Source organism: Haliaeetus albicilla, chromosome Z (assembly GCF_947461875.1).
Source record: "Haliaeetus albicilla chromosome Z, bHalAlb1.1, whole genome shotgun sequence".
NCBI lineage: Eukaryota > Metazoa > Chordata > Aves > Accipitriformes > Accipitridae > Haliaeetus > Haliaeetus albicilla.
Genome location: NC_091516.1, coordinates 46652893 through 46677766, shown reverse-complemented (window position 1 = coordinate 46677766; position 24874 = coordinate 46652893). Strand labels below are relative to the sequence as shown.

At 41.9% G+C, this 24874-nt stretch overlaps 1 protein-coding gene across 10 annotated transcripts in view; it reads right to left on the bottom strand.

The window, feature by feature from the left end:
- Positions 1-24874, bottom strand: part of PAM (peptidylglycine alpha-amidating monooxygenase) — a 152713-nt gene that overhangs the window by 76378 nt on the left and 51461 nt on the right. For all 10 annotated transcript variants that reach the window (XM_069775715.1, XM_069775714.1, XM_069775718.1 and 7 more), the window contains 2 exons: positions 5669-6181; positions 4384-4504 (listed from right to left, as the gene is read on the bottom strand). In XM_069775715.1, the coding sequence (XP_069631816.1) occupies positions 4384-4504; positions 5669-5760 (213 nt within the window). In that variant the 5' untranslated portion in view covers positions 5761-6181. The remainder of the gene's footprint in view (positions 1-4383; positions 4505-5668; positions 6182-24874) is intronic.

Here is a 24874-nt window from a genome sequence, read left to right as displayed (position 1 = left end):
GGTACTGTTCAAAAGTATCAGCGTTTATTAACTGAGCTGGAGAACTATTATACCTCACTGATTTCCAGGTTTATATTGCTTGAATATACATTTCAGTGCCCCTGTTCATAAGGAGCACTTGGAACAGTTGCACATGAATGTTCACGTTTGGTACTTGTGCCAAAAGAACGCACAACTTCAGGGCAGATTCTGCACAGTTAGCACACTCCTAAGCCACACAAGGGGCTGGTTCTCATTGATTCACCCACAGGGCAGCTGCAGCTACAGCATGTAAGGCAAACTCCCACCCCCTCTTCCCCCAAACCTCCAAAGTCACTATGAGTCTAGCACCTCATTGCAAAAAAAATGCAGTTTTTTTGACAACCCCTCCCACAGCCTTGACAACATGAGATACATATGAATTTAATTTTATGCAACTAACCTACCAATACAAGGACAGATGTTAAACCTGGCTCCAGCCATTTGCAAATCATTCCACTGAGAATTATGCCACTTCCACCATTATAAGGTGCTACCTATGCAAACCATACAAAATCATTTGGGGTTTCTTTTCCCTCCTCCTCCTGTTGGAAATGTGTACATATTTCCTCCATGAACCAGGTGAATATTTTACAGAGTTTAAGCTCTATGTTATCTGTATGCCCCTACATTAAGAGAATTCAGTGATTCCTACAGTGATCACTCCAAAAAAACAACTTGAATGCTCATAATCAAGGTACAACCTTACTGGTAGTACCAAAAATTCATGTCAGTTTCAGGGAATACTTGCATATGGTTGGACTTCTTGGAATCCAAAGAGATTAATTTTCAGTATCTGTTTTCAATAAGAACTATCTGGGAAGCTGGAGTATCAAAGACCTTGGAAAATAAAATTAAATACAACTGCCTACAGTGATGCTATGGAACAACTCAACTCAGCAACAGTACTATTTCAGAAGGTCCCTTTCTTTTTCCAGCCTGGAGATATTTCTGACTAAACAACCAGTAACTCCAACCCTTGCAGAACAATTCTTACATTACATGAACCTTCTGACTGTCTGTCTACCGCAGGTCACACTGGTCATCAACTGTAAACAATGAACTGGTTAGTTACATTAGACATCTTTGTGTTAGCTAGCTGTGACTCTAGATAAGAAATGTGACTGATATGTGTGCGTAACACCAAGAGAGAAAGAGGCCAGAAGAATTCTGTTTATGAGGTCTCCTGAAACTACTAACCTGTGGCCAAACGGTGAATCGAGAATTTGTAGCAATCCAGCTGAAACAAGATTTTCTTTTCACAAAAAATGTATGACAAAGAAGAGATAGCACAGAACATACTGCTCTAAAAATACTCTTTTGTTCTCTAGAATTTAACTCATTCATATCTTCTGCACTAATTTCTGCTCCTTTTTTTTTTTTCCTTCTCCCGCCTTTCCCACATAAATTGTTATACTTGAGAACTCAGGAACTGCAATTAGTCATAACCAGAACAGTGACATACCTCCAGAAAGCCCTTAATAAAGCATTTTAACAATTTCATTTGTCCTCTTGCTCTTTGGTTTATTTTTGCATCTTTCATGAATAGAGATAAACTTGCAGATAGACCCTGGAAGCGGAAACCTATATATCACAGAGCATCTTGAGTTGGAAGGGACCCCTAAGAATCATTGAGTCTAACTCCCAACTTACAGTCTTATATAAACATCAGTGTGGACAACTTGAACTCACAGCAGATCCACAGTTGCTAAATACATCTGCGCACAATTAGGGCCAAGAAGTACATGAAGAAGACAGTGAGCTAGAAGGAAGCCTCTACAGAAGAATTTCCTCTCTAAAGAGGATTCTTCCCTTCCATGTTCTTTCTGCCAAAAAAATAAACTAATGGCACTAGAGCTACAAAGCTGTTGGTTATCTCCTTCTGTGAACTGCAAGAAAACGAAGATTGTCTTTTCTGCCATTGCTTCTTGCTGAGTATATCAGTGTTTAACTTGTCTAAATGGGAACAAAGTTTCCTGTACAGCTAACGTGGGACACTGTGCAAGGAAGAAGGGAAATGAGAAGAAGGGCAAGTGAGACCAAGAAAGGAAAATAAAAGCTAGACTTAAAAGTATATAAGGCTAGTTATTGATTATTCTCACTTACCTTCTCAGGAATTAACTTGGCAAGTTGCTTTCTGTTGCTGTCTTCCCCTGTCCTTCGCCCAAATCTACACTAGACTGTACCATTTCAGTTTATCGTGTACACAAAGGCTGTTGGCTAGAGGTACATGTGAATGTGAAAAGTAGTATGTCCTCTCTATTAACTACCACAGCCTTTTGTTGGTGGTGTTGGGGTTTAGTTTTCTTTTTTTTTAATTGGAATCTGAAGTGACTGATCCCTTCATATGTGTTTCCTAGCTCTTCAGCTAATGGATCCTCAGGTAAAATCAATAAAACATAATTACAAATGTGCACCTGGATGAGCTGAGAGTACTTTTCACTCTTTCTGAAAGAGAAGTTTAGTATTTTGCTGCAGACAAATAAAATCTAGTAGAAACTATATTTCTGTTTTGCACTCATTGGAATGACACCACTTACTCTAAATTATATTTTCCAGAGGGGTGCTCCCCAATAACTGAAAACCTCATTTTCCCTTCAGTATTTTTTGAAAGTGCTATCTGCAACAATGAGTCATCATCTGCTGCAGCATAACATCCTGCTCTTTCCAAGCATCTGCAGCCCTCTAAAAGAGACACAGGGTCTTTTAATGACATATATAATTCCCTGCATTGCAAAAAAAACCCCATGAATCATTGTTTATCTTGTTAAATGAAACTACATGTGAAAATGACAGTAGATTCTCAGACTTTTATGTGAATCTTAAAAATGCTAACGTTAATGTTAAAAATCTTAATTATTGTCTTCATTTTTACTCACTTGGCTCATTAGAAGGTAAGCATCTTCAAACCTGAAGGAGTATACCATTATAACCTGTTTACAGTAGCCTTCCTGGGGTATTTTAAGGGTTTAAAATACTGGGTCAAAAGTATTACCCTTATAAAATGCTTTTTGCTTGGTTTTGCTCAGCTTGCCAATGTTGCAGCAATGTTCAATTTAATGTATCTAAATTCACTGAGGCATCATCTGAGAGTTGGTGGAAACTGCAATTCTAAATAAATGTATGTCTTACTAGCACAGCTGGAAATATTTCACTTTAATAAAACCCATATTCCTTGTTTTAACAAACTTCGGTACTTCAGTTTATGAAACCAACATTTTAGAAATAAAATTAATTAGATGAAAATATTTTTCTCTTATTTGAGATTACTTTTCTGTTTCCTCCTTTTCTCTGGACATACATATACCTATAAAAGTTACCCTGGGTTTTTTTGTTCTTTTTATGGGAGTGGTATTGTAGACAAGGCTTTATTTTCCCAGCTTATTAAAAAAAAAAAGTGTCAAAAAGTGCTTTGGGTTTGTGTGGTGGGGTTTTGGTAGCAGGGCAGGGGCTGCAGGGGCGGCTCCTGTGAAAAGCTGCTAGAAGCTTCTCCGGCTCCAAGTTGGACTCGCCTCTGGCCAAGGCTGACCCAATCAGTGACGGTGGTAGTGCCTCTGGGAGAACAGATTTAAGAACGGGAAATCTGCAGCGAAGAGGAAAGTGAGAGAAACCCCTCTGCAGACAGCAAGGTCAGTGAAAAAGGAGGGTGAGGAGGTGTGCTGGAGGAGGTGATGCCCCTGCAGCCCGTAGTGAGACAGCAGGCTGACCCCCTGCAGCCTGTGGAAGGGAGAGGGGGAGCAGATGCCCACCTGCAGCCCCTGGAAAGCCCACATCGGAGCTGGGGGATGCCCCCAAAGATGGCCACCACTCCATGGGAAAGCCCGTCTGGAGCAGCCTGGGACTGAAGGACTGCAGTCTGTGGGAAGGACTCACGTTGGAGAAGTTCGTGGAGAACTGTCTCCCATGGGAGGGACCCCATGCTGGAGCAGGGGAAGAGTGAGTCCTCCCCCTGAGGAAGAAGGACCAGCAGAGACAGTGTGTGATGAACTGACCCCAACCCCTGTTCCTCTGCGCGGCCGGTGGGAGGAGGTAGAGAGAACCAGGAGTGGAGTTGAGCTGGGAAGGAGGGAAGGGTGGGGGGAAGGTGTTCTAAAATTTGGTTTTACTTCTCAGTATACTTGTTTTAATTTGATTTCTAGCAAATTAAATTGATTTTGTTTCTTCGCCAAGTTGAGCCTGTCTTTTGCCCGCGACCGTACGTGGGGAGTGATCCCTCCCTGTCCTTGTCTTGACCCATGAGCTTTTCTCTATATTTTCTCCTCATTCCAGCTGGGCTGGGTGGGAGGAGTGAGCAAGGGGCTTTGTGGTGCTTTGTTACCGGCTGGGCTTAAACCACAACAAATAGAAAAACTGTATTTCTCTCACCTGCTTAGGTGTCACCCCAGGCATGCGAATGTCCAATGCAAAATCTGACAGACCAAGCGAAATCACCGGCCGGTCGCTTCCAAGGCATTCACTGGACAGAGATCTGGTGGTGTCTTTATACCTTCAAAAGAAAGAAGAAAGATTTTTAAAAATACTGATTTTTGTTACATCTTTCTAAAAAGAAGGGTCTTCACAACTAGTAAAGAAGTTTGACAATGCTGAGTCGCTCCAGGAGTGATCTGGAAATTTCAGTCCTTCCTGAGCTGAGGAAAACATCTTAGTTATCAAGCACTTACTGAATTAGTTCCTCTGAGCAATCAGACAGACTAGTTCAAAAAACATTAGCTGAAAACGCAATTTGTCATCTCATCTAAATAATTGTCTGAGGTACATGGATGTACAGATGGAGAACTAATTCACTAGAAAACATCAAGCACTGTTAATTATTCACAACAGTTTTGGGTTTTTTTTAAGACTATGTACCTGATCTATAATTCAATACAGATTAATTTTAAATAATGTGTAAAGGCAAAATTTTTAATTCCAACACCATACTTATAGCAATTCCTATTATCAGTAGCAAAGTAAAACAGTAAGTTTTATAACTTCACATGAATATCAAAGTCTGTATTGAATGCAATGTGTAAACAAATTGTAAAAAAATTTAAGCACTGTAAGGAACTAAATGGTGAGACACCTGAAACATGATGCAACATTGATACAAATTTTGAACATGTACATTCATGTACATGAATACATAAATACAGAAGCAACATGGTAACTACAGTGCCCAATATAGCTCACAAACAGTAAACCACTTTTTTTGGAGAGCTAGGATGCTACTTCTCTACACTAGCTTAAAGTTCACCTATGCAATTCTGCATTGAACACCACCCCCAGTTTCCCAGGACTGGCCTGTTTTAAGCTCGTTGATGCTTTCTCGTTAAAACATCATTTTATGCTGCAAGCTGACTTGAGCAGTTGAAATATATTTACTCCTTGTGTAGTCTCAAATACACCTGTGGTGTTATCTAAAAAGTTCTATTAATTGTTGTTTTATCATCCTAAATTCACATTTTATAGAGCAACCTATGGATAAAACAAGAGCTTCTGTCTTCAATATGACAAGAGAGCCTTTTCAAAATTGCAGAAAGAAAATTCAGAGTAAGCGAGCAAAACTGAACAAATACCATATACATTTTTATCTAGGACATGCTTTTTCATACTTCCATCATCATAAGTGACTGCATGCATTCAACACATAAGGTCTTCCTATATAACCCACCTCTTGAAGACAGAAAGTGGGCTTCTGAAACCCAAACAGATGTTTTGAAAAACCAAAAACAGTATTAGCAGGTTGTTAACGAGGCCAGCCATGTCCACCCTGCTGTTCCTGCCCTGATTAAGTGAGCAGAAAAAGGGCAGTGCCGTTCTATTGGCTGTGATGCTGACAATTAGGTGGCAGAAGCAGCCGTATCAATTCACTTCATTATTATGTGCTCTGTGGGCATCCTCCAGCTTCAGACAGATCATCTGTCTTGGAAGGTGACGCACTGTAAATCAGGAAGATAGATGATGCTATGTTGTCTTTATTATTAGCTGTAAAAATGTGTTGAAGAATCTTCCCTTGCAGATAGATGACACTGTATTTCTGTCCACTTAAGGAGCTGAAAAGTAGTAGCACTCCTGATGCTTTCTCCCCAGGTTGCGCAGTTAAATCTGCACGTTACTTATCAATCCACAGTGCCAGAGACTCCAAGTGGAATCACAGAAACCAGCATCAGTCATCCTTCAGAACCTGTAAAAATAGAAGCAGATAAAGCATGACTAACACATTACAGCATTAGTTCTCAGCAAATCCCTGTTGAGGCATTTTAATACATTAGTAAGTTCTTTCACAAGCTTTAGCCCAACCCAGTTAAGATTGCACCAAGTCTGTTGATTCCTCCTTTTCCTCCTTTCCCCCCCCTTCTTCTCCTTCCCTCCCATCCATGCAGGGTCAGAAACTGACACATTTCATATTGATACACAAAACACACTTTCAAACTCATTTTACATGATAGAAAGAAATATAAAACCCCCTCAATATGCAAAAGGCAAATCATGGAGTATTTCACAGATACTAACACTAATATAATGTGTTCTATGAGCAGCAAAAAAAAGCCTAACGCTGACATGACAAGAAAAAAAGGTTTGTAAATTTTATCAACTATCACTAAATGTTTCTGCACATATTGCAGGCTGGGAGAATATTTTACTTTTAATACAACCTGTAATACACCATTATGTCATTAAGGTATCTGTTTCTCATGTACTTTAGTTACTTTTTATATCAATTTCAGAAAATTGATACAAATTATTTGAAATACTGCAACAAGAACTACTGAGATCAGACTGCTTTATATTAGCTGAATAGTTTTCTATCCTTTCATATATTGAGGTTATATCAGCGTAAACTATTACTCTCCTCATTGCTTTTACTTCAAATGTTCTTACTTCCTCATTTTAGTTTATGCAGCATTTTAATTTCAAAATTTTAAGTTTGTTTATAAGTATGCTAGAAAATCACACCATGTGTACTGAAGACATCTAGTATTTTTCTCAAGCATTCCACTTTTGGCAGAAGAAAAATTTCAAGTCATAATGAAAATAAAAATCTTTAAAATGTATTATTTAGTAATTCTTTTAAGATAAATATTAATTGGAAAAACTCACCCAAACCCAACTGTCTCCCTGCCCCTGGAACACATAGTCAAAATACTGCTATAAGAACAAAATAAAAAAGAAATCTGACATGAAACATGATTAAATTCATGTGTTTTACAAAAAATCAATTCCATCTCAGGACACATGTACCGAAAAGGCTTCTTATGAAACAAAAGTGCTGATACATAGACTAAGAAGCCATGCTGGCCACTTGTCTGTTGTTTAACAGCTACACTAGATTTGCATTGAACTATTTGTAAGACTTAAAAACCTGATTACACTAATCACATTAAACTTGCATATTTTATCCATTGAAGGATTACACAAAAAATTCAGTCACAAACACTAAAAATAGACTTCATCTTAGTTTCCAGCTCGCCAAAAACATGCCAAAGCTGTCCAAAATCATTCATGCAAGCAACGACATAAGCTTAATTCCTTTTTTCAATGTAAATTTCCATGTCTTCACTTCTGTGATCTAAATCATCTTCACTAGTGAACTATGGAAAGCTGCAACATATTTAAAGGTCTGTGCTATGATGAAAATCAAAAATCATTTAAAAAAAAAAAGACAAGTGTGATATGCTTCACAAAAAGTTAAGAACTATAAAAACAGAAGGCTTCATTACTCTTAATCTTAAGGTATAATTATGCAACAATAACTGCTCAGCATCTTTGTTAGCTGTCTGGCTGGAAGTTCTAGTACGTTTTTATTTGTATAAGCCAAGAAATGATACCTTTATTTTAAGAACAGAGGCAGAAGAAATACCCTGGATTTTAACATACACAGAATTACAACATTCTGACTTAATTTTCTGGAATCTGGAAAGATATTTTCCAGTGACTAGAAATAAAAACAAACGCTTAATTTTTGCCAGCTTTAAGAAGTCTGAGATTGGTAACATCAAGTCTTTCACAAACATCTACCTGGTATACAAATTAATAAAAGAAAGCTACTGAGAAATGTGATCATTAATAGTCCCTCCGCATCTGAAATATGAGGGTTTCTTTGCAGTAGCTTTCAATTCTCATTGCACAGTTAAGCATGGTAACAGCAAAAATCACCAGAACACACCTTAATGTTACAGAGGAACATCTGATGATTCATGGCTTTTAGAATGCTGACCAGAAGAGAGGTGGGAAAAAAAAAAAATCATAATCTGGAATTATCTAAAAAAGCAAAGAAATTAAATCTGCAGTGAGATCAATACACGCATGCCTAACATCTGCACATTCTACTTAAAAAAATGGGCCAATTTAATGCATAAGCTTTGTTTTTAACTAGTTTCATCAACTGGATAGATACGAAATGGATAAGAGTTTAATGCCCCTGGTACTTAAGATTAGACTTCTGCACAACCAAATTTTACATTTGGGAGAAAAGAAGAAAAAGAAGAAAAAAAAAAAAGAGGTAGCATTATCCTGAAGAGATTTCAATGTAATTTTAAGTATGATGCAATACATAAGAATACCAGAGAACAAGGAAAAAAATTGAGGATGAGAGATTCAATAATAAGGTTACACAGTTACTTAGGTTCATTATGTGGACATCTTGATACCACTGTTTTGCTTTTAATTTGGGGTAAGAGATCCCAAGGGAACAGAAGAAGTGAAGTAAAAAAGACATAATTAATGACAAAGACTAGAGTGAGAGGAGAGAAAGGGAGATGAAAATTAGATTAGGCAATATAAGTACATTATTTTACCCATGTCCCACCCAGACATAGCAGAAAACAATTACATAAAACAAGGGAGTGAAGAAAAACAAAACAGCCAACAGCAACTAGCACGAAGACATCTTACTGAATAGGCTGAGGGGAAAAAAAAAAAAAAGAAAAAACAGTGGCCAAGAAGGTGGAATTCAAAATACAATTCAAAATAGCATGCAAAATGAAGTAACAATATTACAGTGTGTTGTTATACAAATTAAACAGTGAGTCTTTTAAAAGAATAGGAATTAAATGATCAAGTTCCAAAAATCATCTACAGAAAAAGAAAGCTCTGTATTAACCACAGGTTCACAAAGCTCATTATAATAATTTCTCATTTTCAGTTTAGTCACTAGAACTTTTTATATAGAGTACCAAGTGAACAAGACAGAAGCAGGAACCTCACTTTCAACCACTAACCTTCAAAGAGGAAAAAAAAAAAGATGGTCATAGCTTATGGGGATTGATATGAAAGTCTGTCACAGGTGGTAATTTCTCATAACTGAATCTCTTTTCTTGTTTCTTATGCATTGCAATCATGGAATTGAGCAAGGATTACCTGAGTTCTGTCTTCAGCTAGAGCAAAGAGTCCGCATTTCATCTTAGACAAAACTTTAAAGCTTAAGCAACAATTGTGTACACAAACAATAGCCAGTTCAACAAAGGAACTGAAGCTAGGCCTCCAAGTCGAAGCACTTTGCTTCCAGTAACACAGGAAAAATCAGTATGTTGTGGGATCAGCTTAGGGATTCATTAATGCACTAAATACAGCCACTTATGGCACTTTGGTCAAAGATGCACACAAAAAGAATTTGGCAAGAAGCTGTCAAATTAGACAACCTCTTGAGCCTCAACATCAGTAAAAAAAATATCTCACAAAACAGTTAGGTATCTAGGCGTTGCGAGAGCAATTGTCAGAAACAGAGATGTATACTACTGATGACACCAGGCTGGAAGGAGTGGCTGATACACCAGAGGGTCATGCTGCCATCCAGAGGGACCTCAACAGGCTGGAGAAATGGCCTAACAGCAACCTCACGGAGTTCAACAAGGGGAAGGAAGTGCAAAGTCCTGCGCCTGGAGAGGAACAACCCCAGCCACCAGTACATGCTGGGGGCCACCCAACTGGAAAGCAGCTTGGCAGAAAAGGCCTCAGAAGTCCTTGTGAACACCAGGCTGAACATGAGCCAGCAATGTGTCCTTGCTGCAAAGAAGGCTAATGGTATCCTTGGCTGTGTTAGCCAAAGTACTGTAAGCAGGTCAAGGGAGGTGATCCTTCCTCTTTACCCAGCATTGGTGAGGCCACACCTTCAGTATTGTGTCCAGTTCTGGGCTTCCCAGTACAAGAGAGACATGGACATACTGGAGAAAATCCAAGGAAGGGCCATGAAGACGATGAAGGCACTGGAGCATCTCTCTTAAGAGGAAAGGCTGAGAGAGCTGGAACTGGTCAGCCCGGAGAAGAAAAGGCTCACGGGCATCTCAGAGCGTGCAAAGAGGATGAAGCCAAGTGACAGCTTGTTTAGTATCTTTATCAATGATCTGGATGAGGGCACCAAGCGCACCCTCACCAAGTCTGCAGCTGACAACAAGCTGGGCAGGAGTATTGATCTGCTTGAGGGAACGAAGGCTCTACAGAGGGGTGTGGACAGGTTGTATTGATGGGCCAAGGCCAATTGTATGAGGTTCAACAAGGCCAAGTGCAGGGTCCTGCACCTGGGTCACAAAAAAAACATGCAATGCTACAGGCTTGGGGAAGGGTGGCTGGAAAGCTAGCCAGCAGAGGAAGACCTGGGAGTGCTGGTTGACAGCCGGCTGAATACGAGCCAGCAGTGTGCCCAGGTGGCCAAGAAGGCCAACACCATCCTGGCTTGTATCAGAAACAGTGTAGCCAGAAGGAGCAGGGAAGTGATTGTCCGTTGGTACTTGGCACTGGTGAGGCCTCACCTTGAATACTGTGTTCTGTTTTGGGCCTCTCACTACAACGTTATTGCTCTCTACAACTACCTTAAAGGAGGTTGTAGCGAGGTGGGTGTCAGTCTCTTCTCTCAAGTAACAAGTGATAGGACAAGAGGAAACAGCCTTAAGTGGCGTCAGGGGAGGTTTCGATTGGATATTAGGAAAAATTTCTTCACCAAAAGGGTTATCAAACATTGGAACGGGCTGCTCAGGGAAGTGCTTGTCACCATCTGTCGTGGTTTCAGCCCAGCCCGTAACAAAGCACCACGCAGCTGCTTGCTCACTCCACCCTGCTGGCCATGGTGGTATAAGGAGAAATATAAAGGCAGGCTCATGGGTCGAGATAAGGACTGGGAGGGATCACTCACCACTTATGGTCATGGGCAAAAGACAGGCTCAGCTTGGCAAAGAAACAAAATCAATTTAATTTACTTGTCTCTGCTGCTCCTTCCTCCTCAGGGGAAGGACTCCTCACTCGTCCCCTGCTCTAGCATGGGGTCCCTCGCACGGGAGACAGTCCTTCACAAACTTCTCCAACGTGGGTCCTTTCCACAAGCTGCAGTTCCTCACAAATTTCCCTGCATGGGTCCTTTCCGTGGGCCGGTCTTCAGTCACAAAATCCTGCAGCGCTGGCTTTCCCATGGAGTCATGGCCATCTTCGGGAGCCTCCACTCCACCATTCACCTCCATGGGCTGCAGGGTGACAGCCTGCCATCTCACCATGGGCTGCAGGGGCATCACCTCCTCCCCCTCCTTCTTCACTGACCTTGCTGTCTGCAGAGATGTTCCTCTCACATTCCAATCTCCCTACTCCCTACTGGTTCCCCTTCTTAAATCTGTTCTCCCAGAGGCGCTACCACCGTCACTGATGGGCTTGGCCTTGGCCAGAGGCGGGTCCAACTTGGAGCCAGGGATGCTTCTGGCAGCTTCCCACAGGAACGTACTTCTGCAGCCCCTCCCCCGCTACCAAAACAACCCGCACCACACAAACCCATAACACCATCCCTGGAGGTATTTAGAAGAAGTGTAGATGTGGCACTTAGGTACATGGTTTAGTCGTGGATTTTGTAGTGTTAGGTTAACAGTTGGACTCGATGATCTTAAGGGTTTTTTCCAACCTAAATAATTCCATGATTCTATTCTATGACAGGACCAGAGTCAATGGGCCCAAACTGAAATACAGGAGGTTCCCTCTGGGCATCAGGAAACACTTTTTCATTGTGAGGGTGACAGAGCACTGGGACAGATTGCACAGAGAGGTTGTGGAGTCTCCATTCCTTGAGATACTCAAGAGCCATCTGGACATGGTCCTGGGCACCCAGCTGTAGGTGGCCATGCTTCAGCAGGGGCGGATGGACCAGATGACCTCTGGAGGTCCCTTAATCTCAACCATTCCATGAGTCTGTGACAATAAATTCTTTCAACCTTTAAAAATAATACATAAGGCCAGTTCAGTATACCAATTAAAAGTAGCAAACCTATTTGAGAGAAATAGATGGCAGGTGATGTGGATAAGGGGTTACAACCATGGAAGTACTAGCATTCTCCATGATATGAAGAAGATAAAAGGCACCAAGGATTTTCCCTTTGGATTGTGGTGGCAGATGATGAGAACTTTCTATGTCCAAACTCAGATTTCTTAGTGACTTTTACAACTCCACTGTCCACACAGTGCAATGAATGGGTAACGAAATGCTGGGAAAGCCAAGAAAATTCTCCTCAGGTAAGCTGCTTTTACAGCTTAAAATTCTTTGGCCACCAATGAAACCATGATTACAGAAAGCAGGGCCTATGTAACTTTTAATGCAGTGTATGGTCAAACAAATATAGTCCTATATTTAGAGGTTTTGTTTTTTTCTAAGTATCAAAAATGTTATGACTTCTGTGTCATGTTTTTACCACACTTTTTGGATTAAATAATACATTTATCACCTTAGAAAATTCTTCCTTAAAGCTTAGTTACATTGTTTGTGGAGAACTGTTTACTTTCCTTGTAGCATTTTTTTTACATAGTTTTACAGAAAAACATTTAGAACATGACTATAAATCATCCAAAAACTAAGGAGTTTTTTTAGCGTAGATGCTGCTACTTCAAACTAGACTTCATTGGCCTATTCCTCCAAAAAGAGTTAAAGATAAATTTTCACCATATAGCTAAACCATTATAATTGTAGGCTGCCTTGTATTTTCCTCCTCCTCTTGCTCTGCATTGGTTCAGGAAGCTGACGCCCTCCCCACTGCGCACCCCAGTGGTGTGTTAATTATCGATCGGATCAACCAGTCAATGTGCCAGCAGGCAGCTGCTGTACTTCTACCCCAAAAGAAATGGTGTGAGCATGCAGCTGGGGCTGGAAAGGAACCCTCTGTTTTGGCAGCAATCCACACCAGATTTGGTGTAATATTAAAGACACTTTTTGTAAATGAGAATTTTAAGTTGTCAAATATAGTTTGCTTCTTGGTTTAACTTAGATTTTACAAATTCCTATCTTCTGCTACTGAAACATTTTTCAGATATGGATACCAAAGGAAAAAAAGAGGAAAACAATTGCTCTTACTGTTGTTTTTATGAACAAACTTTCCTAAAATTCGATCTGCTGAGCATAAGTATGGTGCATATTTTTAAAAGAAATATTTCATGATGATAGGAAACCTATTGTCCACTCCATCAGAGAAAGCACAGTATTTATACATTGAATATCAAGAACTGTGACTTGAATTTTCTTGTATGTATTACAGCAGTGAAATTGGATGCTTTCTAAATGGATTTCCTCTTTGCATGCTTTCTGAATATATTGACATTGGACAACGTATATTTCTTTTCTATTTGACTAGCAGTATTAAACGAAAATTTGTGTTTAGCAGTGCTTAAAAGGACAGTTTATAAGGGCAACATGATTTATGAAAACAGCTGAATATCTGAATATCTAAACTTATTTTGAGGGATTTTGCTGACCTGTTAATCATTTATGTGCTCTTTGTTAAATGAATCTTTTTTTACGGGTTTCCTACTGGGAAAGTAAGTTCTACTTACTATCTGAAGATAGGCTATCTGTACCAAGAAAATCAATAAAGCAAAATCCTTCAAATCCTCTCTCAGTTCAGTAGGTATGGAGAGCTTTACCTACTAGACAGTTTTCTTTTGAAATTAATTGAAGTTTTATACAGCAAAGAAACAGACGATGAAGAACTGTCATTTACACTCTGCCTTTCCCTTTTGGAGATCAACAGGCTCACAACATGACTTGCAGGGTCCTAACTACTATAAGGAGTGAGAATCGCAAAGATATCATAAACCCTATCACCTCAAACCATAAGCAAACCCTGTTCACTGAACAATAAAGGAAAAATTCAAATCGTACTTAGTAGGCAACTCATACAGCAATTGTAGTCATGGAAATCAGAAACAAAAGGATGTAAGGAAACAGGTTATCAGATGTGTTTATGCAAAGAAAGAACAAGGACATTACTTTCAGGGGGATTAGGCAAAAAAAAGCTTAGCATCCTCTACTAATTTATAGAATAAATAGAAATTAAAACCAGCCTCAGAGTTCTTTTGTGAGCATCAGGAAATGCATGAGGAAAAACAAAAGCCAAGAGAAGCAAACCCAGCACAACTCCAGGTGTCAAAATTGCTGTCATCCCAGGCTCCAAGCTCTGCCCACAGCTGCTGTCCTCAAGTGTCTCCAAGATGACTGAAAGAGGTAAACTTCAAAGCCTAAGCAGACCTGATTTTGTCAGATCAACTTCTAGAATAATTTTCTAAAGAGTGAAAACAGAAGAAAATGTGTACTAAAAAAAGATGCAAAAAAGTTTAACTGCTATTTCACAACGTGATCTTAGCAAGCAGCCTTTGCTTAAGACTTGTTTATCTGCCAACTAGTAGAACTGTCCTAGGACTATGTACTCAGTCACATTTTCTCCCCTTTCCCAAAGTAAGACAGACAAATACCACTCCTCAAAACAATGCACACTCTCAGGTGTGAGACAAAGAAATAACTGAAAAAGAAGGAAATTTAATACCACATAATCCAGAGATCCAAGCCTGTGTGTTTCAGACCAAAATAAAACTCATTTTCTTGGAAATCCTGGAAACTTAAATCAATTTCTGAATTGTAAGCTGAGATTTTCAAAATGCAATACACAACTCAAGTTAAGATTTTTAGTCATTTTCTCCATCACCGTACTGTAAACTATTAGCTATAAACTTGTTTAAGAATGAGGAACTGTACTTTTGATAGAACAGAAATATATGTAAGCAAACCACCACACAAAATCCCTTCTTGCTCATATTAATATAAATGTCCTTACCTTACTAAAACACCAGAAGATTTCAAGCACAAATTCACTTTTATAACCTGATTTTTCATTCTTGCACATCCACAGACTAGAAAACCCTGTAGTCAAACATCAGGAAAGTTGCATGTCTTTTTGGAAAGTCTAAGAATGAAAGGCTTTTTTTTTTTTTTCCCCCATCATCTTTTAGAATTAAGAACAGTCACAATTTGCTAACTCAATAATCATTACTAAATTGATAACAAAATCTTTTATAATTCTGAAACATAAACTCATGCAACTGCTTGAAACACTCCATACTAAAACAGTGAAACATCTTTTTCTTCTTGTGGGAGTCACAGACATTTTTCAGAAGTCTGAAGACCAGAGAGAGCATGTGTTAGTTCTCCCATTCTGTATTTTAATTGCATTTGAAAAGCATTTTATTCACAATAAATCACCTTGTAATCCTTCTGCTTTGACACATGTCCTGGGTTCAGCTAGGATAGAGCTAAATTTTCACAAGAAGCTGGGAGGGGACACAGCCAGGATAGCTGACCTGAACTAGCCAAGGGAATATTCAATGCCATACAATGTCATGCTTAGTATATAAACAGGGGAGCTGGCCAGGGTGAACAGGGATTGCAGCTCCGGAGCGGTCTGAGCATTGGGTTCCAGGTGGTAAGCAATTGCATTGTGCATCACTCTCTTCATATATTCTTTTATTAGTATTATTGTTGTTACTTTTTCTCTCCTTGTGTTGTCCTTTCTTATCTCAACCTGCGAGTTTTTTACCTTCTTTCTTCCAATTCTCCTCTCCATCCCACCGGAAGCAAGAGTGGGGAGGAGTGAGCGAGTGGTGCTTAGCTACCGGCTGGGCCTAAACCACGACAGTCCTTTTCAGCACCCAACATGGGGCACAAGGGGTTGAGATAAGGACAGATCTGACCAGAGCATATTAAAACAAATTTGTTATATGCATTTCTTATATTAGTTAAATAGTCGCTCGTCACAATGTTAGTTCATTTGTTCACATGGTAGTGTTAAGTAAATTCTTATATGCACTATGTATTCCCTGTGGTAATGTTTATCACCTCTGAGAGAGGGATCAGGACTATCATTTTGCTGCACTGGGTCATGTTGACTTATGATTTGATTACATCACTGGTCATGAGGTTAAGCTTCTATTTGTATGTGGCATTGTGTCACGCCCACATCTCAGGCACCTTCTCGCAGAATTTGTTACTAATCGCACCCAATCTATGGGGAAGATGGGGGGGATACTTTCTCCTGTTCTTTCACCTCCCCTTTCTCTTTCAGGCTGATTACAACAGCTTTTGAGAATTTTGAATATCCTTGGGATGTTCAAGCCAGCATGCTCTTATTGCTATGTCTCCTGAATGCGTCTCAGGTCTTGCTTAGGGTTACACAAAAATTTTCAAGAATACCACCCAGAGATCTGCCTCAAGGCTGGATAGTCATGAGTGGCATGGCATGTGGGAGAATATGGGCAGGTATCTAGAGAAATTCTCACCTCTGATGGTTTGGAACTTCACTCCTGAACAGCTAAAGGACCCTGATGAAGCAGTAGAGTATTTAAAAGAAAAATGCTGTGGCTATTCCAAAGAGGCATAACTTACCGCACTGTGCTGGGCCTTGGCCAGTATCTACCAAACACTGCTTCATATTATGCAAACCCTCAGGGGGAAGGGAGGGAAAACAGACTAACAGGCACTGCAGCTATTCCAACCCTCGTGACAAGCACTGCAGCTACCCCAATCCCGGCGACAGGCGCTGCAGCTGAACCAGAGAACCAACCTGTGCTGGTATCAGTCACCCCCACACAGAAGAAGAAACACACAAAAAAATCAGTTCTCTTAGTGAGGGATGAAGGTGAGCCAGGGTCAAGAGAACAGAAGGAAGAGGCAGAACCCGAAATAATCGGTTGCTCTCTATCCCTGAGTGAGCTGCGAGATATGTGAAAGGATTTCGGCTGCCATCCAGGTGAGCACATTATTACATGGCTCCTCTGATACTGGGATAATGGGGCCAGTAGTTTGGAATTACAGGGTAGGGAAGCCAAGCTGCTAGGATCCCTGTCTAGGGAGGGGGGCATTGACAAGGCAGTCAGAAAAAAGACACAAGTCCTCAGCCTCTCTGAAGGCAACTTCTGTGAGGCTTGAAGGAAAGGTACCCCTTCAAGGAAGATGTTACATGTTACCCAGGCAGGTGGACTACCATGGAGAGAAGCATCCAGTACCTGAGGGAATTAGCCATCCTGGAGGTGATTTATAATGATCCATATAATGAGCAGATACCCACACATCCAGATGGAAGTCCAGTGCACACAACCCATGTGGCAGAAGTTTCTACAAAGTGCACCACTGTTGCATGCCAACTCATTGGCAGTAATGTCCTGGAAAGGTGAGGGACAAGCAGTGGATGAAGAGGCTGGCCAACTCCAGCAATAGGAAGGAAGTTTCTCTTCCTCCCTACAGGCCTGGGTCTTGGCTGTGGAGAAACTGCCAGACATGCTAGCTAAGAAACTGTCCCGAGAATTCCAGTGATTCAAGGATAAGTTCTGCACCCCTCCCCCCCGTATGAGCTCATATCTCAGCTATTAGGAGTAAGCATTCCTCTGCTCAAGAGAGAGGATATAGAAGTTATGCACCACGGGGTACACTGTGGTTTTACCTGTGTGACCACGGAGAGGACATGAGGGAGTCAGATAGAAAACCTACTTCATTTGACCCTAGAGGCAGGGGTACATGACTTGCAAGGAAAAACAGTCACAAAAGGGGATTCTTCCTGGTAAAATGCAGCTCCAGTTTCCAGCCGGTAGTTCCCCAGGCAGAGTAGAAGGGCTGATCCCACTTCTGATCCTCTTGGAGAGACTTCTGATTCATGTTTACCAAAAGTGACTAATGAATACTATAACCAGGATTAGAGGGGCCCTACCTCCAGCCAGGTGGAGGAAAGGGACAACTGGGTCTACTGGACAGTGTGGATTTGATGGCCTGGCACGCCAGACCCACAGGAATATAAGGCTCTAGTGGATACCAGTGCACAATGTACCCTAGTGCCATCAAGCTATAAAGGGACAGAACCTATCTGTATTTCTGCAGTGACAGGGGGATCCCAACAGCTAACTATATTGGAAGCTGAGGTGAGTCTAACTGGGAATGAGTGGCATAAACACCCCATTGTGACTGGCCTAGAGGCTCCGTGCATCCTTGGCATAGACTACCTCAGGAGAGGGTACTTCAAGGACCCAAAAGGGTGCTGGTGGGCCTTTGATATAGCTGCATTGGAGTTGAAGGAAACTGAATAGCTGTCCACCTTGCCTGGCCTCTCAGAGGACACTATGGTTGGGGGGTTCCTGAGGGTTGAAGAAAAACAGGTTCCAATTGCTACCACAACAGTGCACAGGTAGCAACATTGCACCAACTGAGATTCTCCAATTCCCATCCATAAGCTGATTTGTTAACTGGAGAGCCAAGGCGTGATCAGCAAAACTCGCTCATCCTTTAACGTAACACCAGTGCAAAAGTCTAATGGAGAGTGGAGACTAAGAGTGGACTGTTGTGGCCTGAATGAAGTCACACCACCGCTGAGTGCTGCTGTTCCAGATACGCTAGAACTTCAATATGAACTAGAATCAAAGGCAGCCAAGTGGTACACCACAACTGATATTACTAATGTGTTTTTCTCAATCCCTCTGGCAGCAGAGAGCCGGCCACAGTTTCCTTTCACTTGGAGGGGTATCCAGTATATGTGGAATCGACTGTCCCAGGGGTGGAAACAGAGCCCCACCATTTGCCATGGACTGATCCAGGCTGCACTGGAGAAGGGTGAAGCTCTGGAACACCTGCAACACTTTAATGACATCATTGTATGGGGCAACATGGCAGAAAAAGTCTTTGAGAAAGGGGAAAAAAGAACCCAAATCCTTCTAAAAGTTGGTTTTACCATAAAAGAAAGTAAGGTCAAGGGACCTGCACAGGAGATCCAGTTTTTAGGAATAAAATGGCAAGACAGGCATCATCAGATCCCCATGGATGTGATCAACAGAATAGCAGCTACATCTCCACCCCCTAGTAAAAAGGAAACACAAACTTTCTTAGGTGTTGTGGGTTTCTGGAGGATGCATATTCCAGATCACAGTCTGATTGTAAGCCCTCTCTATCAAGTGACCCGGAAGAAGAACGATTTTAAATGGGACCCTGAGCAACAACAAGCCTTTGAACAAATTAAACAGGAGATTATTCATGCGGTAGCTCTCGGGCCAGTCCGAGCAGGAAAAGATCTTAAAAATGTGCTCTATACTGCAGCTGGAGAGAATGGCCCTACCTGGAGCCTCTGGCAGAAAGCACCTGGGGAGACCCAACGCCAACCCCTGGGGTTTTGGAGTCGGGCATATACAGGATCTGAGGCTCACTACACTCCGACTGAAAAAGAGATATTGGCAGCACATGAAGGAGTTTGAGCTGCCTCAGAAGTGGTTGGTACTGTAAAAAAAACACAGCTCCTCTTAGCACCCCTACTGCCAGTGCTGGGCTGGATGTTCAAAGGGAGGGTCTCCTCTACACATCACGCGACTGATGCCACGTGGAGTAAGCAGGTCACACTGATCACACAACGGGCTCACATAGTAAACCCCAGTCACCCAGGAATTTTGGAAGTGATCACGGACTGGCCAGAAGGCAAAAATTTCAGAACATCGCCAGAGGAGGAGGTGACACGTGCTAAAGACGCCCCACTGTATAATAAACTGCCAGAAAATGAGAGGCAATATGCCCTGTTCACTGACGGGTCCTGTCGCATTGTAGGAAAACATCAGAGGTGGAAGGCTGCTGTATGGAGTCCTACGCGACAAGTTGCAGAAACCACTGAAGGAGAAGGTGAATCAAGTCAGTCTGCAGAGATGAAAATCATCCAGCTAGTATTAGACATTGCTGAAAGAGAAAAGTGGCCAGTGCTCTATCTCTATACTGACTCATGGATGGTGGCAAATGCCCTGTGGGGGTGGCTGCAGCAATGGAAGCAGAGCAACTGGCAGCACAGAGGCAAACCCATCTGGGCTGCCCCATTGTGGCAAGATATTGCTGCCCGGTTAGAGAAGCTGGTTGTAACAGTTCATCATATAGATGCCCATGTACCTACGAGTCGGGCCACTGAAGAACATCAAAAAACCCAGCAGGTGGATCAGGCTGCCAAGATTGAAGTGTCTCAGGTGGACCTGGACTGGCAACATAAGGGTGAGCTATTTATGGCTCGGTGGGCCCATGATACTTCAGGCCATCAGGGAAGAGATGCAACATATAGATGGGCTTGTGATCAAGGGGTGGACTTGACCATGGACACTATCACACAGGTTATCCATGAATGTGAAATGTGCTGCAATCAGGCAAGCTAAACAGTTAAAGCCCCTGTGGTATGGAGGACAATGGCTGAAATATAAATATGGAGAGGCCTGGCAGACTGACTATATCACACTCCCAAAAACTCACCAAGACAAGCACCATGTGCTTACAATGGTGGAAGCAACCACTGGGTGGCTAGAAACATATCCCATGCCCCATGCCACTGCCCGGAATACTGTCCTGGGCCTTGAGAAGCAGGTCTTGTGGTGACACGGCACTCCAGAAAAATTTGAGTCAGACAACGGGATTCATTTCCGAAACAACATCATAGACACCTGGGCCAAAAAGCATGGCATTGAGTGGGTATATCACATTCCCTATCATGCGCCAGCCTCCATGAAAATTGAACGATACAATGGACTGCTAAAAACTACACTGAGAGCAATGGGGGGTGGGACCTTCAAACATCAGGATACACATTTAGTAAAAGCCACCTGGTTAATTAACACTAGAGGATCTACCAATCAAGCTGGCCCTGCTAAATCAAAACTTCCACGTACTGTAGAAGGGGAAAAAGTCCCTTATAGCGCACATGAAGAATATGTTAGGGAAGACAGTCTGGGTTAGTCCTGCCTCAGGCAAAGGCAAACCCATTTGCGGGATTGCTTTTGCTCAATGACCTGGGTGCACTTGGTGGGTGATGCGGAACGATGGGGAAGTTTGATGTGTACCTCAAGGGGATTTGATTTTGGGTGAGAATAGTCAGTGAATTAAATTGTATGATGTTAACTGCTGAATAACCTTGCCACTGTATGCCATCACTACTACAGTTGCTATATACCATATCAACGGTATTACAGTAAGAATCACCCAAATCACTGAAGGATGGGCTTTGTTGAAACTGAGCGAAGTGCAGTGGTGATGGAACTTGAACTAGCTTCAGCAACTAGCACCCAGCAACCTCCTCAAGGTTGACCTCTTCAACCCACAGTCCGTGGGCATGGGCCATGCCAAATAAACCAGCCGCAAGCTCCAGATGCAGCACGCAACAATCCAACACCACACACCAGCTCTCCTGCCCTGAAAGACTGTTACGACAGATGGAACTCCAAAGTCATGGATTAAATGAACTCAACGGACACGTTGGAGGGATGGCCCATAGACTAAGGGAATGATATCTGTGTGTGTGTCTGTGTGTGTATATATATGTGTGTATATATATATGTATATATATATATATATCAAAGACAGGAGAAGTGGTGGTGATTAATTGGAAAGTGTAGGATCTGGGCATGATGTAGATGGTATAGAGCAAGGGGTGGATAATGTCCTGGGTTCAGCTAGGATGAAGTTAATTTTCACAAGAAACTGGGATGGGACACAGCCACGATAGCTGACCCCAACCAGCCAAAGGGATATTCAATATCATATGACATCATGCTCAGTATATAACCTAGGAGAGCTGGCCGGGATGGGGGGCGAGGGGAAGGAGGGATCGCAGCTCAGGAACAGGGTGAACATCAGGTTCCAGGTGGTAAGCAATTGCATTGTGCACCACTCTCTTGATATATTCTTTTATTACTATTATTATTGTTATTTCTTCTCTCCTTGTGTTGTCCTATTAAACTATCCTTATCTCAACCCACAAGTTTTTTACCTTTTTTCTTCCAATATTCCTCCACTCCCCAATGGGTAGGGAGGAGTGAGCGAGCAGCTGCATGGTGCTTAGTTGCTGGCTGGACCTAAACGACAACACTAAGTATCAAAACAGGTAAAATTCTCTTGTCAAGGAAGATCAACATTTTTCATTGAAAGATGACATCTTGACAAATTGCTAATTTCATATTCTAAAAAAATGAACAACTTGAATGGTACTAATTACTTGCTTAAAGGGAAAAACACATGAGAAGCCTCTGCTTTCATTTTAATATCCAGATCACTATCAGTAGCACAATGTAATAAGGATAAAGGTTCACTGAAGTGCCCTTTGTTTTCCCTTTGTTATGCAAAAATAGAAAATATTAAAAGGGAGAAAGTTTTATGCAGTTAGGATTAGCCTCCAAGGACAAAGCAAATGAAAGATCATTTAAAATATTTAAGTTCAACTACACACTACGTATGAACTACGAATCAAATTCATTTCATGCTCCTTCACTAAGGACTTCAAATCAGGCTCTCTGAATTCCCTGTGTACAAGGTATATACTCAAACAAGAGCAAAGGACCATTTTTTTCAGTCAAAATGTGTAGCACTTTGTTAATATGGTGTATTGTATTTACATGGCAAGGCTTTGGTAGTGGGGGGGCTGGCTTCTGTGAGAAGACACCAGAAGTTGCCCCTATGTCAGACACAGCCAGTTTCAGCCAGCTCCAGGATGGACCTGCTGCTGGCCAAAGCTAAGCCCACCAGCAACGCTAGTGATGCCTCTGTGATAACTTATTTAAGAGAGGGTAAAAAATGCTGCACAGCAGCTGGGAGAGAGGAGTGAGAAAAACATGGGAGAAACAACACTGCAGACACCAAGGTCAGAGAAGGAGGGGGAGGAGGTGCTCCAGGTGCTGGAGAAGAGATTCCTTTACAGCCCATGGAGAAGACCATGGTGAAGTAGGTTGTCCCCCTGCAGCCCATGAAGGACCACAGTGGAGCAGATATCTACCCTGTAGCCTGTGGTGGACCCCAAGCCAGAGCAGGTGGGTGTACCCTGAAGGAAGCTGTAGTTCCTGAAGAGCTCGCACTGGAGCAGGCTCCTGGCAGCAGCTGCAGCCTGTGGAGAGGAGCCCATGCAGGAATAGGCTCCTGGCAGGAGCTACTGCCCATGGGGGACCCATGCTGGAGCAGTCCATTCCTGAAGGACTGAACCGTGGAAGAGGACTCATGCTGGAGCAGTTTGTGAAGAACTGCAGCCTGTGGGAAGGACCCACGTTGGAGAAGGTCATGAAGACTGTATCCCATGGGGGGACCCACACTGGAGCAGGGGAAGAGCATGAAGAGGAAGGAGAGGCAGAGAAAGCATTATGAACTGACCAGAATCCCCATTCCCCATCCCCCTGCACCACTCAGGGGGATGAGATAGAAGAGTTAGGAGTGAAGTTGAGCCTGGGAAAAAGGGATGGGTAGGGGGGAATATGTTTGTAGATTTTTTTCTTGTTTCTCATTATCTTACTCTGTTTAATTGGCAATAAATTAAATTAATTTCCCCAAAGCTAATCTGTTTTGCCTGTGACAGTAGTTGGCAAGTGATGTCCCTGTCCTTATTTTGACCCATGAGCTTTTCATCACATTTTTTCCCCCCATGCCTTTTTGATGGAGGGGCTTGGTGGGTACCTGGTGGCCAGCCAAGGTCAACCCACCATGCAGGGTTATTAGTCTATTTTAAACCGGTTCTTTCTAACTAAAATACATTAGGGAGTGACTAGGTGAGCAGCTGAATTCACAGAGCACAGACAACAGGCAATGGAGCACATCTGCTGCTTGGAGTACCTGTAAACTCACCCATACTACACCACTGATGAGACTGTGGAGCCATGTGAGTTGCTCACTGTCATCAGATAGGACACTTCTATCCTTTTTTCCTGTTCCTGGCCGCTGCAGGGGGGTTAAACCTAGGGTAGTTTTCTGTCAGATTAGCGAGTTGAACTGTTTCCCAAAGGTACTGGATGAACACAAGCACTAGAAGAAAGAAAAAAACTGCAGTATGTAGCTAGGAGTGAGGACAGCAGCAGGGGTGGGAACAACTTCTAATGCTAGTGAGCTTCTAGCTCTGCTTGGCCATGCAATTGTAATGCACCTTTATGCATGGTGTTCCCTGGTTCGGTACAACATACTTCTGAGTACACTGCAGTGATTATTTCCACAGTTCCTATTGGCTTAACACCTGAATAGGATGCTGGAACATCCTGTCAATCCAAACACCATCCAAGACACCCCCTCACCCCACTCTGGAAAAACCCACCTAAATAAATTTTCTTCAAGACGGGCATACCATTAGATGGATGAGAAAAAGGGAACTACTTTCAATAAAGGAAAGAAAAGTAGGGTTACTGTTATTTGGGAATGTACTTCAAAAATCAGTTAACCTTACTAAGTATCAAAAGGTATGGGTGCTAGGAAAAAAAAAAAAAGAAAAATGCATGTTATCAGTGAAGTAGAGTTATGTCATGTTACAGTTTTGTTATAAGTGGTCAATACTCTTAGCAGAGTATTTTATTTGAGAGAAATGTAGGGGAGAGGGTTGTTGGCATTCCCTCCCTCCCCCCCCAAAAAAATACAGAACCTTTTTTTCCTTGAATTGTATGTAGTAGGACACTTGTCACAGCCATTCCAGATTAAAATCTGGAATACCCTCCCACAGATTCAGTGTAAGTGATGTAGTTAAACTGAGATTTACAGCATTGTAGCTTCATAAAAATCACAAGCAACTTCATTTAATGAAAATAATTCAACAGAAGTTTGTTAGAGTTCATTACAAAACTAATGTTGTAG